Genomic DNA, 14,633 nt, shown 5'->3' on the forward strand with positions numbered 1-14,633 from the left:
CTCCTTTTGCTCTGGGTGTGCGGCTCCTCGGGTGGGCCGGGGCTGGTGGGTGAGACACGGTCAGGTCGCCTTTTTCCCTTAGGATGTGTTCAGCCTTTCTCATGCTGCAGCAGCGAGGCTCAGGGTGGCTTCTTCGTTCTTCTCGCTCATCTTTTTCCCTGTGCACTCCTCTCCTCCCATTTACTTTCTTTACAGTCAGGGGTACGGAGGGTAGGGGCTGTTTTGGGCAGTGGAGGGACTGATGTTTGTTTCTCACAAACGTGCTGTTACGGGACATTTGGTTGTTCCGCATGTAGTGGTGTTTTTATCATGTCTGCCTCTTCGTAGCTGCCAGTTCCTCTCTGACCCCAGGGGTGTCCTGCACACAGGGAGCTTGTGTCAGGATTTTAGAGGGCCTTGCAATGTGGCTCAAAGCGTGTGAGCTTGTTCTTTGGTTTGTCGTTGCTGTAGTCAGAAATGCTATGTAATAACACTATGCTGTTGTATAGCGGTACGATATTTACTGTTGGGTTTTTTTTTTTATTATTATTATTCTAGTTGATCCCTCTGTTTTTGATCATTGGATCAGGAGGCATTGGCGCAGGCCTGTATCTCATGCGCTTGGCAATGTTCAACCCTGATGTCTGGTATGTATAAAATAATTCACAGCACCCACTTCTTTTGCTGGTTATTTTAAAGTAAACTTTGTCTTGATCTGTATATTTCTGGAGGTCTTAATGTCAATTTCCTTAATTAGGAGAATTGTTTGTTTACCACGTGATATTTAGAGACTGCTGGCAAAGGACTGTGTCTTCTTCTGTGGAATCTTATTTGTATGGGTGACTCTCCATGGCTTATTAACCACAGTACCCATAGGGATTTTATTTGTTTTGAAGGTAGCATGGTTCCCTTAATATGTTCTCATATCTTGCATTTCTCTCAATAGCTGGGACAAGAAAAATAATCCAGAACCTTGGAACAAACTGTCTCCCAGCGACCAGTACAAGGTAAAATGAAAAATACAGATTTTTAGGAAACATAATATCAAAGGTGTCGCCTACTGCTTTAGGGTGTTTGAGTATATTGGAACGTAGCTGAATGATTGATGTATTTCCTCTGTTGTGCAACACTGGTTTGTCTCTAGAACTCAGAGCAGAGGGAGCTGAGTTTGAGATTCTAAACTTTCCTAGAGTTGGTTGATAATAGGGTGAAAGGAAGCAGTCATATATATTGCACTGTAAGAAAAAGAGGAATTATATAAAAAAGGAATAATATACTAGCTTATAATACTCAGAAATACACTACAGGGAGAAAGACAAAACCTCGTAAGTTCTGAAATAAAGCTTTCTAAGCTCTGAACTGTTGGCCCGTACTCATGAGAAGCAAAGCAGGTAAATGTATTTAACCTAAACAGTAATTCAGTTCTGCAGTTGATTGCTCGAAAACAAAACAATTGTCTGTAAGTAACTGGATGCAATAGAAATGTTCTTTAAGTAATATTCAAGTTATTTCATTGAACTAATGAGGAAGCAGGAAAAGGTGTAAAACGTTTGGTAGTTTACAGAAATCATGTTTTTGTCATGTTTTACTAAAGTGGTATTATAATAGATTCCTGTTAAGAATATTTTAAGATTATCCTCAAGCTACTAAAAAAGCAAACCTACTACGCTTTCAAAGCTGGTGTCTGTTCAGTACCACATCTTACTGTTCAAATCATTGAAATAAGCAAAAAAACACCCCACACTCCAAAATAAAATATATTGTGGTTCCCTTAAAGGTCCAGGAAGAACATACTACTTTGTTTTCATTGCTGCTTCTGGAATGTTGCTGTTTCTTAAATATCTAAAAGAGGCAAACTCAACATAGTGCGCAGCACAAATTCTTTTAAAGAGTGCATGCCTTGTGTAGCATTCCCCTTCGGTCTTAGCATGCAAACACAACCTCAGGGTTTACCATATTTGGGTGTGTGTATCATTGGGGATTTTTTTCCCAAATCTGTACTGTGGGAAATGGAAAGGCAGATACTCTAAATTGAGGATGACTGTTTAGTAGAAAGCTCTGATACAACAAGTTTTAGCTTTTGATGAAATCGTTTTTCTTTTTGTAAACTTCTCTTTGCCGTATAAACTTCCCTAGTCTTGCTAAGGAAAAGAATTGAAGACCTGATCATTACTGTAGGAGTTGCATAGAAAGCTGTAATTTGAATGTGCTGTTGGCTGTTTTGTTTTCTCTGAGGAAGTTAAAAAAAAAAGAAATTTGGGTGTAAATAAAAATAATCAAGTTAATAGATAAATATTTCTTACTTTTTTCTTTCAAAGAAAAACTGTAGCATCATGTGCTTGATGTCAAGTCAGGCTGGGATGCCAAAATGTGCTTTGAGTCTGCAAATCTGTTGCCTTAGTGACTATTTGGCCTGTTTTGTGTTGCTTGCAATGAGATCCAATTTTATTAATATAAACTGAAAGTGTGAAAGGATCTGTTCTTACTTTCCTTACTTCTTGTCATACCTTGCAGTTCTAGATGCAAACTTGGCTTTTGCAGCACTGCTCTAAAGGTTCCCTTCTGACACTGTCTGTTTGCATACGCTGTGCTTTGTGCCACTTGGCAAGCTAGGTGTTGCCTGCGGTGTACAGGAGCACATAGATTTGGGGCAAAAAGGATAAATTCAGCAGTACTGTAAGAATTTCCTGTGAATGGACTTTTAATTGTGGGGATTAAAGAAGAGGTACTATGGGTTTTCTCTAGTTGTAGACACGAGCACTGCCTTATTTTAAATGCAGAGCTTCTAATACTGTATGCAGAATGAAGATAATATTAAAAAGTTACTGGTGTTCAAATTTATTTGTTTTTTATTATTGTCTAGTGTGTAGACTCAATCTATGATTTTGGTTTCCCGACGTGAGTTCAAATGATGTGTGTTTTTTAGTAAATACTGTGAAAAATGGAGAGTCAAGCTTCTACTAATTTTTTTTTTTCCCACTGTCTTTCCTAGTTCTACTCGGTTAATGTAGACTACAGTAGACTGAAAAAGGACCGTCCTGATTTCTGAACAACACACTCATCTCCATAAGCTGCACAGAAAGGTCTTCCGGAAGCCGTCCGCACAATTGTCATGCTTAATCATCCAGGAAATAATCAAATTTGCCTCATGTTTCACTAGGTCATGTGTTTGGAAGTGTTTTGATGAGGCTTAATAAATGTCTGAAACTTGAAGTGTCTCCTCTTTACTCTAATTTTGTTAATAAGAACATCTTCCTGTTAACAGTTTGTTGTATGATCAGTCAAACAGTAAGCAAAAGCCAGTTCATGTTTCCTCAAGAAAGTCTTGATGGGATTTATACTCAGTGTGTTGATTTTAGAGAAATAATTGCGTGTTCGTGCAGTGTACCATACTGCAAGAACTGGAAAGCACATATGTGCGTGTATATATTTCTTTTCAATTGCACCTGAATTTTTCTACTTCTTGCCACTTTAAGAAGTTTTGGTAGCGTCAATGCTAATAAGTCATTGTCCAGCAGGGAGGCAACAGCTGTTGCTATATGTTGCTGGAGGGAAGGAAAAGAAAAAAAAACAACCAACCCAAGCTCTCTGCAAAAGACTTTAGGGTTTTTTTGTGTGTTTTGTTAAGTCATAAGTACTTTGTTAGTAAACAAGAAGACAATCTTAAATATTTAAATAATAAAATTCTAGGAGTATATTCAAGATTTCATGTGGATCATGCTTTCAAGGAAGGGAAGCACACAGTAAGCAAAACAGGGCACAGGATTTGATGAATAATTAGATTTTTATGTGAGAACAAAAATACCTTTCAGCAAGGGCAAATTCTCATACTTCAGTACTTCCTTCAGTCACTATGGGAAGACAAAAAATATCTTTGCAACTCTGTAACTTACGGTAGGTTCTTTGTGCTTTTCTGCGAACATCTGGTATTTCCTTGGATGAGGGATATAATTCTGGCCCGTCTGACAAAGTACAGCTGTTGCTATCTTGATACATTTCAGTCCACTTAAAGAGGACTTCCAGAATGTAGATAACCATAACTGCTGTTATAAATAATTAGGATAGATTCAAAGAAACTGAGCAGCAAGAAGTTTTATTGGAGAAGAAAAACTATTCTGTGGTAATTGACTTCAAAACAACAAATATTTGCAAAGATTTCATATTTTGTATGGAAAAATCTTAACAGGTTATTTGGATGTGGTTTATTTGGTAGCATGTCTGATTATCTGCTTTTTCATTAATTACCAAAATGGATTTCGTTCCAGTTTTCACTTGCTTGTTTGAGAGAGACTTATGAAATCTGAGGAAGAAAATGACTGTTATGACAGAGATGATGTTTACAGTGGTGGGCAAAGTCAGTAAGTGTCCTTGGGGACTGTGGTTGCTGTCCGAATCCAGATATTTTTAGGAAGTAACAATTGCAACAATTTTTGTTCTTCAGTTTTAAAAGTGTGTCACGTGTAAAAATGGGAAGTGTTCTTACAACTTTCTAATTGGGAGTCCTTTTGTATTTTACTGATGTTGTCATGGTCTTCAAGTGCAGATCATTTCTCTAAACATTAAGAAAGACCAACATCCAAGAAGTAAACCTGATACTTGGTAAGGTGAGACAAGGTTGTTCCCTTTTGGTCACAGCTGAAGAGGGTATAGGCTCATGTTTTCCTTAATAAGGGCACTTAAATAGTCTGCCCTTGATATAAAATATATTTAACAAGTACTTAAGCTATTTAAAGCTTTAAGTCTGGATTGACTAGAAAACAAAAAGGCAATTCCTTCAATGCTACTTCCTCTTTCCTCATAGCAGCATACTTGCTGCTGAAAATACACAAAACAAAGTCTTCTAAGTAAAATCATCATATTTCGTTCTCAAGGCCATTATCCTGAGGGGACACTTGGTCCTTTTTGTCTGGGCTTGTGTTTTGGTCCTATTTTAAACAGCAACACATAATGGTCACCATTATCTGCCATACTTAAAAAATAATAACCTTTGTGAGAATTGTGTTTCTTTCTCAGCTTCAACGATTGAAATAATCAGTAATTGAAAAATGTTTCATGATTTCCAAAAAGGAACTGAGTCAAATGAAGAACGCTGTATATTTTGTGTGACTTAGCAGCTCAACCAATAACACATTCTTTTCATACAAATGTGCTATGCTATTTTTTGGTTCCATGGGACTAATTTCTCACTGAAGATGTTTTTCTTATTCTTGAGGCCTCACTGCTATAGTGACTTCAGGCCACACTGCTTCCTGTAAGTCTGTCTTAAATTATTATGTGGGTAGAAATTAAGAGCTTGCTTAAATCTTCAGCTTTGGGACATAAAAGCAACAAAATCCACCAACTTTATTGGTAGTACAACAATGTGTATTCTTCAGGTCCCTAAAAGAAAAGTTCCACACTTTTTGATATTTTATAATTAACTTAAGGGTTGGTAGACCTACTCTAGTAATTCAGCTCTGTGATCTGTTATTATTTCTTCAGTAGTTTTGGGGGGGTTTATGTTTTTGCCTTTTTTTTTTTAAAAAAAAACAACAACATACAAATGCACTTTTTAGTACCTGGTTCCTGTTCTGGTATTTTGGATATTTTTGGTCTTAAAATTCCAGTCCTGCAAGGCCTTAAATTCTTACTTACCTTTTTCCACTGTGAGTTTTCCTTAGGGACTGAGGAACTATATTCCATGTAAAACCAAAGCATGTGCTTGGCCCTAGTTTGTAACTGATTGGTAGTGGACTATCAGTATCCAGTACATTTCTTTGGATTTTTGTAGTGTACTGTTTCTGAAAGAACCATTTTCACAGCTTGGCAGTGCTCTCTCTGTATTAAAATATTCAACCGTCTTCTTTGAAGCTTCTTCTTTAAAGCCATGTTATACCACTTTCTTCATGAAGTCAAAGATGGTACTCCCTGAAGACACCATCAAGAAACCACTGCAGTTTGGATTTTTAGAATTCTAGCTTCTAATGTTCACCTTTGGCTGTTAACTTTTATGAAACAACTAAATCCCATCACGAATAGGAAAACTGAGTTCCTTCATTAACACTGTGGCATGTAATTTTGCTTCAGTGGATATTGTGGTATCAGAAAGACACTGATATTCTGCTGTCTTATGTTTCAACTAAGATGGATACAGCTGCTTCATTCCAGTTCGTGGCAGATTTTTTTGGAATCATCGCTGCAGGCCTGGTCTGCATGTCTTGTTCATGAGCCACTCACAGAAGATTCATCAGTTATTTTCACAATGTGGCGTTGTGCCTGCCGCTGTCACATTTCTGTTAACGCAGTTATTCTGCGCCTCCTTATCAGTGATCCTGATACGCAGCAGGGTGATCAAATCTGAAATTAATTCTGCCCACCTAAGATAGGAAGAATTACAGCTTTCTGTAGTTTTGCCACATGAACAAAAGCTCCATGCAGAATGTTGTAGTGAGTTTCCTTTGGCTGTATTTTTAGTACAGCCAGTAAGTAGGGTTTTTATTATTTGCCTGTAGTAAGGAAAGTTCCTTGTGTGTATAAGGTATCTAACTGTCTCTAAGAAATAAGAAGGGTGTGCCTGATAATGAAAGAATAATTTAAATTTTGCGTAGGATTTCTAGCCAAATGTCATCTGAGGAAATACATTTCAGATCTGTTTTCAAGCTCTGCTTTACCTTTAAAGGTAGTTCGGTGTGTGACTATTGAATGACCTTTAAAACTAAGCAAATGTATATTTAATGCTGATTGGACTGTAATATTTTGTCAGAAAGAAAGGTTGAAAAGTTATTACAGGAATTTTAAAAAGGTATTTAGAACAGAAAATTAGTTCTTTAAAAAAATTAGGTATGCGTGAGTGCACACAAAGTTATTGTTTCTACTCATTTGCCAGCCTTACTATGAAAGCAACTGTATGAGCTAGAAAAACCTTTCTCCAGGACAAAGTGAAGCACAGCGGGTCTATGAGAACTCCAAAAAATAGGTCTTCACTTGCAACATTGCTACAGTAGTTTGTTTATACCCCGTCATAGAAAAACCTTACTCCTCAGTCCTCTTGAAATCCAGAAGTTGGTTGACTTTGTGCTTTCATGATTTCATGATCCATCTACTTTTCCTTAGAAGTGGTCTTGGCATCAGTATTTAGTCATGAGAAGTTCCTGTGAAGCTCAAATTGTTTCATCTTCTCCTCTGATCTCTAAGCTTCTTAAGGGCGTCTCTGGATACTACTATGATGGCATGTTTCCCAAGTGTGTGTTAATTCTGGTGCCATCCGGTTTGGATGAACTTTGGGGTTTTTATAATAATTTCAAAATATTATCTATGGTTGGTGAGGATTAATGCTTTCTTAGTAAGAACGACACGAGCCAGTACAATGTAAGAAAATACACACCCCTTCCATTCTTGAGAACCAAAACTATTTTTAGCATCCAGAGCAACATTTATCTAAACCAGAAAAGTATTCTACATTTTTTCTTTCTCTCCTTTTTTAAAGTTTCATGTAAATGAAACTAAAAAGTAATTTTTAGACTTTCTACTAAGCTAATGTTTTTCTCACAGTTACCAACTGAAGAGCCTGTGACATTGCCACGCTTTGACTTGCTCATTTTTTTTTCTATTTTCTTTTCGGTCAGAATCAGTATTACTTTAGGTAATGTGACATGAGAACTTAAGTATGCAAGTCAAGGCAAGAACAATGCATTCAAACTTTTGATAGTTTGCTATCAGCATTTACCTGACATTCATTTGCTACTGGAACTGATACAAGACTGGCATGTGGAACTCCTGCAAGAGACAGCAAGTTCTGAAGATGATCAGAAAATAGTTTATTAACACATGGCAATGCATACATTACAAAGGAGAATAGAAATTCTGTTGGTAATATTCATGACTATTGGCAATGCTTTGTAACTTAGACACCTCAAATAATATTTCTAGGGTCATTAATTTGAATTACTTTGGACAAAATAATGCACTATGCCATTTACAGTTCATCACTATAATGTAAAGACAACTTTTTTAGTAGAATTGCACAAGGCATAACCCAACAGACAAATTTATAGACTTGTTTTTTTCATGTTGGAAGCAAGCTAACTATGAACATCAAATGTTTTCTAATTTTAGTTCCCCTACTGCAGGCAAATGAAACAAACTGCTGAGAAGGTAATGAAAACAGATTACTTAATGGTGAAAAATCTGAGTGCCATTCTTTCTCTACCAGTGGTGCCACTGCTGGAATTTAATGGGGTGGCACCAGTATGTCTGAATGAAGATTTTGGTCCTGGCTGTTTAAAAATAGGGTTGAAACTAGTAAGACTTCCTCAGTACTGATACCATTTTTTCTCTCTCTCTCTTTTTTTTTTTCTTCTAGATTGAGAGCAGGAAAATAGCACAACTCATTATCAACAGGAAGAAAACGGAATTTCATCCCAATTTCAAACTTCCTACTCTAGTACCACTTACATCTCATGATAGTCTATGGGATTTTGATAGAATGTTAAGGGGATAATTTTCTTCAGATGTTGTTCTCATCTTCATGATGTGTCAAACAGATTTAATTTCCCAGCATTTTGGAAGCTTAAGGGAGGAAAATTCATCCCTGCAATAGAGACAATGGGCTTAAAATGACCAGGGTTCACTGTAACAGTTTTCTGCATGTGCAAATCATATTTCTCACTGCCCTTTTAGAAGCCCAGGTAAGTTCAGGAATTATTCCAGAAAAAAGGGAGTAATATACATGTGATGGAATAGGCAGATAGAGCCGCATCAGTTTTTATATTAATTGCAGCAAGTTCTTGGTTTTAGTGCAGGAGTTTTCTTTGTTTATGTCCATCAGTTTGTACCTGTATTCAAAAAATGCAGAAGTTGTTCATTACACACACTGCTTGATTTATTAGAATGCAGTGAGAATTAGCCTGAGAGTAAAAGAAAAAGCATGATATTCCAACGGGTTTAAACTATTACTCAAAATAAAAAACCTGTAGCAGAATAACTGCAGAAGAAGGTCTGGTGCACCAGTTCTGAATTTAGACTACTAATGACAAGTTTGTATTAGTGCAATAGTATGAAATATAAATAAAAACAAGTTTATGATTAATTTCTAAAATAGCATTCTTTCTTTCTACATAATGCGTCAGTGGCATTCTTTAAAGATTAACTTATTTCTTATTACAAATAATGTAAAATGTATATATGAATCATGTCTGAACTATATTTATCCTAATTTGATATGCTTTCTCTTAATGATTTCACTGTCAGTAACTGTTTATATTAGTTTGAGTGTAGTGTTTTATACCTCACCCTACATTATTGTACCTGAACAGAACTTATCTTACATCTTCAAGCAGGAAAAAGGTTTCAGAAGATCTTCCATCTTAAATCTAATTTTATTTTTATGTATGCAAATTAAATGCTCTCATCACTGGAAAGAGTTGTTCAGCAAATTGTTATTCAGCATTGGAGAAGGGACCCCATCCCCTTTTCTGTAACGCAACGTAACAAAGTAAGCAGTTGAATATCTCTCTCCCCAAAATTAGGAGAGATGAAATTTCTGGGAGCTGTTTTATGCTGGTGGCACACCTATAAATGAACGAACTCTTTCGTGTGGATGGATGGACAGGCAGTGAAGAACCACCACCCGGCCTGCTCTTCATCCAGGGCCCTGGCAGTTGTTTGCTTTTATCAATCCCCGGCAGAGGGGAGTAAGGTCAGGAGTTGACTAATGGCCCAGGCTACAACAGCTCTGTGTTTAAAGGTGCTCTGGACTGCCGTGGAATATTTACATGGTGAGGATAAAAAAAGATGACTCAAACCTTACCTGTTTCCAATATCAAATCAAATCTTTCACATCTGGCCTGATAGATGGGGTAAAGATTAGTCGAGTTTTTACAGATTCTACAATTTAATAACCTGAACTTGAGCTGATAACGAGTAGAGGACAATTGACAAAATTTAGGGTATCTCGCCAAAGAAATATTTCCACCACGGAGCTCAGCGTGCAGTGGTCAGACAGGTAGATACGATTTATGTTGTACGTATCAATAGACCTCCTAATCCTGAAGCCTCGGGGCTCTCTCCAGCAGTCAAACGAGTCATGTAGCTGCGTTCACCAGCTCATGGAGCTTAAACAGTATGCTTCAGAAACAGTGGAGCTCTTCTGGATGAAGCTTAATATTCCATTATCTACCTGCGTGCACATCTAACGCAAAATAACCAGTCCAATATCTGCAATTCTACTTGGATGTATTTTGCTATGTTTCTCAGTCATTATAGAAAGCTTTTATGGGAAAGAAGAATGAGCTTTTTGAGACCCCAGAAAGAGAGATTTGTTACATCCAAAGCAAGGAGAGTGGAGAGACAGAAACAAGTTGCCTACTCACTGAGGCATAGGAAAGCAGAGGATGTAAAATGTGCAGTGGAAGCATAATGAATTCCTCCATTACAAATTATTGTCACAGGGAAATGCTTTTGTACATGAATTTTGACATAGAAAATTGGATGGATTTTTTGTTTGTTTGTATGTTGCATTTATTGAAAATGAAAAAAAGCTCAGTGACAGCAGTATATAAATGTGTATAGATATGTTGCCTAAGGTCCCCATTTTTCCTGTCTTCAATCTCTATTCTCTCATCCTTTCCTCAGCTAGATAGCCAGGGTTTCTGCTTACTAGCCTGAGAAATCCTCTTCACTCGTATATCTTCTGCTTGTCAGGAGCTTTCCTTCTGTTAGGCTATGCTATTTCCTGACATGCTAGAATCACTGGCTACTTTTGTGTTAAAAAGAAATCGCACCTTTTCCCATCAACATCTCATTACAGCTGTGACACCAGCTTTCCGAGTAAGCAGGAAAGTTAAGTGATACAGGTAAAACTTTGTAGAATTTGCAACAGAAAACTGCCTTGATAGAAAAATATCTACCAACGAAATGAGGATCTTTGGTGGAAGCCTGACCTCTCTGAAAAAGAAGTGATACCATATCCTGACCACAACAATATCTGAAAAGGGGAATTCATTGTACATCAAATAGCTAGAAGATTACTAGCTGTTTGAAGATTGTATGAGTATGTGATTCGGTACCTTAAAACCAAAAAAAGCATCACATACACAAAGAATATAATAAAACAGACTTGATTTGAAAGTGCATCTGTAAAGGACACAAAGGTATTAGTATTCTGTATTGTTTTCTTTTCTACTGAAAGACTGTTAATACCAAGTAGGTATCTTTGTAGATTCAGAAGCGAGGTATACAATGTTACTTGCTTCTAACCAGTTTTCTCTAATATTGTACAAGGACTGATACAAAACCTGTTGAAATTAAAAGGCAGTTCCCCATCAGCTACAGCAGGCTTTGTATTAAGAGCCTATTGACTATTTTAGGGTCAGGGAGGAAGGAAGGAGCATCCACGGTGGTATTTTCATGTCAGTGTAATCAAATGGAGTTTTGTGATTGCTTTGAATAAGACCAACATTGCCCTTGAGGATTGGATTTTCAGTTGGGTAGAGATGGTTCACAAAAGCCGCTTTACCAATCCAAGGTGTCAGAGATGACTTTTAGAGCTACTTTGTATATTTACTCTTTTGTATATGCATATAAATACATCTGACTTTAGCAAGGTCAGCTTTTCCCATAATTTTTTGACTCAAAGACGTTAATTCCTTAGAACGCATGCTGTTTTGGATTTTGCCTCTGTTTCCTAAGCCAAATAAACTTTGCTTTTTTTTTAATCAATCTTAACTATATTAATTTTCTTAGGACTAATTAGCGCGTGCAAGTTCCAACAGAGAAGAAAAATGGACTTCTGATTTCTAGTGAGAGGCGTGCTTGGATGTTCTGGCTAATGCCGCCAGTTAAAGGACCATACGGTTTGCTTTCAAGTATGCCCTAAGCCTTAAGGAAACCTATTCAGCTAAAAGCTGTACACCGCGGCAGTATGACTTTGGGCAAAAAATAAAGCCTATTTTTTCACACTAGTAGCAGTCCAGCCCCATGAGCATAGCATACTGCATCTGCTACCAGAGCTGCCTGACTCTACCACAGGGCCATGGCTGCCGGTCTCCAGGGCAGCTTGTTAAGAGCTCTCTCAATTATTGCTGTGCAGCACTGCCCTCTGCCTTGCGAATTTATGCAGACTACAACATACTTAATGATGTTAAAGGGCAAGACGGAAGGATTTAGACTGTTTCTATGACTTTTTTTTTTTTTAATTGGTATTAAAAAGAGCCACGGGAATTCTTTTTTGTGCGTGTTTGCACGCTACAAAATACAAACAGGGCAAAGAATGTGCATTATGAATAAGAAGTACTTTTTGTACAGTTGTGAGTATAAAATACTTTCTACTTAATTGTGCACATATATGCACACATAATACATGCCTTATATATAAATATAGTGTAAACACATGAAATATTGTTTAATGTTTGCACTTCAGGTGGTGTTACATATTCATACGGTGTCATGGATGCACCCACTACAGAGCACTCATCTCCTGTGGCATTTAAATGGCGTATGGTCTTCTCTCCTTCGTGGGTATGGCATGTCCTCTTTTGCAGCTGAATCTGTACGGGGATGTCAGCTCTTAAAAGAGAAGCCATCATGTTGGGCAAGCAGCAGGCAGGATTTCTAGGGCTGAGGTCTGTGTCGCCAGGGCTGGAAGCAGGCCACCGGATGGTGCGCGGGGCCAGCCCTCCAAGCCCTTCCAGCTGCACCTACATCTGTCCATTATTAGAGCAGCAGAAGCTACTGCAGTCACCCGGTGGCTGTTGGTGAAGAGCTTTCTTACCATTTTACTGCCTGGAAAGGAAAATATCTCCTCATCTTCTCTCCACTGGGTTTCCAGGTGTGTGAGGTGCTACAACAGTGATCACGCTCATGAGGCACATCGGGCAATGAGTCTACTTCTGAGCATGTTTTTATGTTTCATGATTCAATGTTGCTCCCCCAGCATGCTTGAAAAGCAAACCTTGCTGGTGTTTATATTTATTTCTCCATTCTTGCATAAAGTTTATGATTTTCTAAGTAAAAGAGGACATTCTATCAACTTTCTTTTAGATATAGCATTGCTATTTTGTTGACATGTCTTTCATCTTGCTTTAAAAGGTGCTTCCTTGAGAACTGATCTATTTCACACAAAATTTTGGTGTGTGGTGATAAGTGGCAGAGCTTTATTATGGAATCTTGGCTTCTTTCAGTTAATATTTAGTATGAACACTTAATGCAGGCATAAGCTTCATTTCTATCCAAATTTTACAGAGATTTTACTTAATAGGAAAAAGGCATCTATTTGGGTATTTAGAAATTCAACAAATGCAATAAAAATAGGCATTATCACATTCAGTGCACTTGTATGACTTATTGTTACCCTCATTTAAAATTGAAAAGGGTTTGTATTGTGGCTAAAAATTAGAGGTAAAATCTTGGACATACTGAATGCAATGAGAATTTACTGTTGATTTAAATAGAGCCAAGATTTCTTTTGGAGTTATTTAAAAATCATTAGTGGAAGCCTTTGCAAACTGAACTAGTGTTTGCTTAATCTTTGTGTTTTCAGCAGAGAAACGTATTTATGAAACATGCATGAGATGTCTGGTTCTTGGCAGGAAGTGTCCTGGCTGCTTTTTGCTGCAAAGCATCTCAGCCTTGGCAAAATAAGAGTAACAAGCTTTAAACAGATTAATAGTTTATCTGATCCAGTGATCATCTTGCTTTAGGATAGAGTTAAAACCATCAGAATCCTTCTCTTGATCTTACTCAGAAAGCATTCACTGAGAAGTAAGAAAGCTGCATTTAGTGCAGATGTGCTATCACCGAAATGAATGCTTTTGGGTGTTACTGTGATTTACTTTTTGGGTGTTATTCTAGGCTAAATAGGTAACCCTATTTTTGCTAATAAGTACATATAGAATACATATATGATGATTTGTCCTGTGACAGCTTTTGAAAATAATAAGTATATTACGAAGGAGGGTTATCATTATCTAGTGGAGTTTTTTTTTGGTTCATTGGTTGGTTTTTGTTTTTATATTCAGGGACATGGCCTGTTTAAGAAACAGTAACACATGCAGTCAAGAGGGAAATGACCAGTTGTGAGAATCTCTATTTTTATATGAATTTTTTGTTTGGTAAGTATTCTCTGAATACTCTTGTGGTCCTTGAGATCAAAGAGTTAGAGGACACAACTCTTTTGTCAACTGCTAAAGTCTCCTGAATTTCCCTCCTTATTATGTAGTGTACTATGCAGTTTTAGAAATTCCACACTTCACCAGCAGCTATAAATCTTTATCCCTGCGTTTATTCTAATCTGATTATTCAAAGACTCACTTTCCAACATTTGCACTATGACAGCTCCAGGACCCAATGCATACTTGTAATACTAGATTGGCCTTTTCCAAAGAATATGCAGTCTGAATAAATAAGACAGAAGGGAGTTGGAGAAAGGGTACATGTTGATCTATAAATACAAAAATAAAAGTAACGATTTTGTACAGTAGTACATAACCATACTTTTATTGAATGGATTGCTTCACTTTCATTTACTTTCATTTATTGGGCCTGCCATATGGCCACACTTTTTCTTCACAGCCAGTGATATTATCAGCTTTTCTGTGCCAGTGTCCTAGCCCTTGAGGTTGTTTATCCCTGAAAAAAAAGAAGATCAAACTTGTAATCCACTGCAGCAATAGTCTTCC

The 14,633-nt window shown here is 37.2% G+C and overlaps 1 protein-coding gene across 1 annotated transcript in view; it reads left to right on the forward strand.

Annotated features, from left to right (window-relative positions):
- The window catches only part of NDUFA4 (NDUFA4, mitochondrial complex associated), a 26,373-nt gene extending 23,187 nt beyond the window's left edge, over nt 1-3,186 (forward strand). Inside the window, exons 2-4 of the mRNA XM_009895357.1 lie at nt 538-626; nt 926-986; nt 2,972-3,186. Of these exons, the coding sequence (XP_009893659.1) occupies nt 538-626; nt 926-986; nt 2,972-3,028 (207 nt within the window). The 3' untranslated portion in view covers nt 3,029-3,186. The remainder of the gene's footprint in view (nt 1-537; nt 627-925; nt 987-2,971) is intronic.
- Nucleotides 3,187-14,633: the final 11,447 nt, after the last annotated feature.

Source organism: Charadrius vociferus, unplaced genomic scaffold (genome assembly GCF_000708025.1).
Source record: "Charadrius vociferus isolate BGI_N301 unplaced genomic scaffold, ASM70802v2 scaffold31, whole genome shotgun sequence".
Lineage (NCBI taxonomy): Eukaryota > Metazoa > Chordata > Aves > Charadriiformes > Charadriidae > Charadrius > Charadrius vociferus.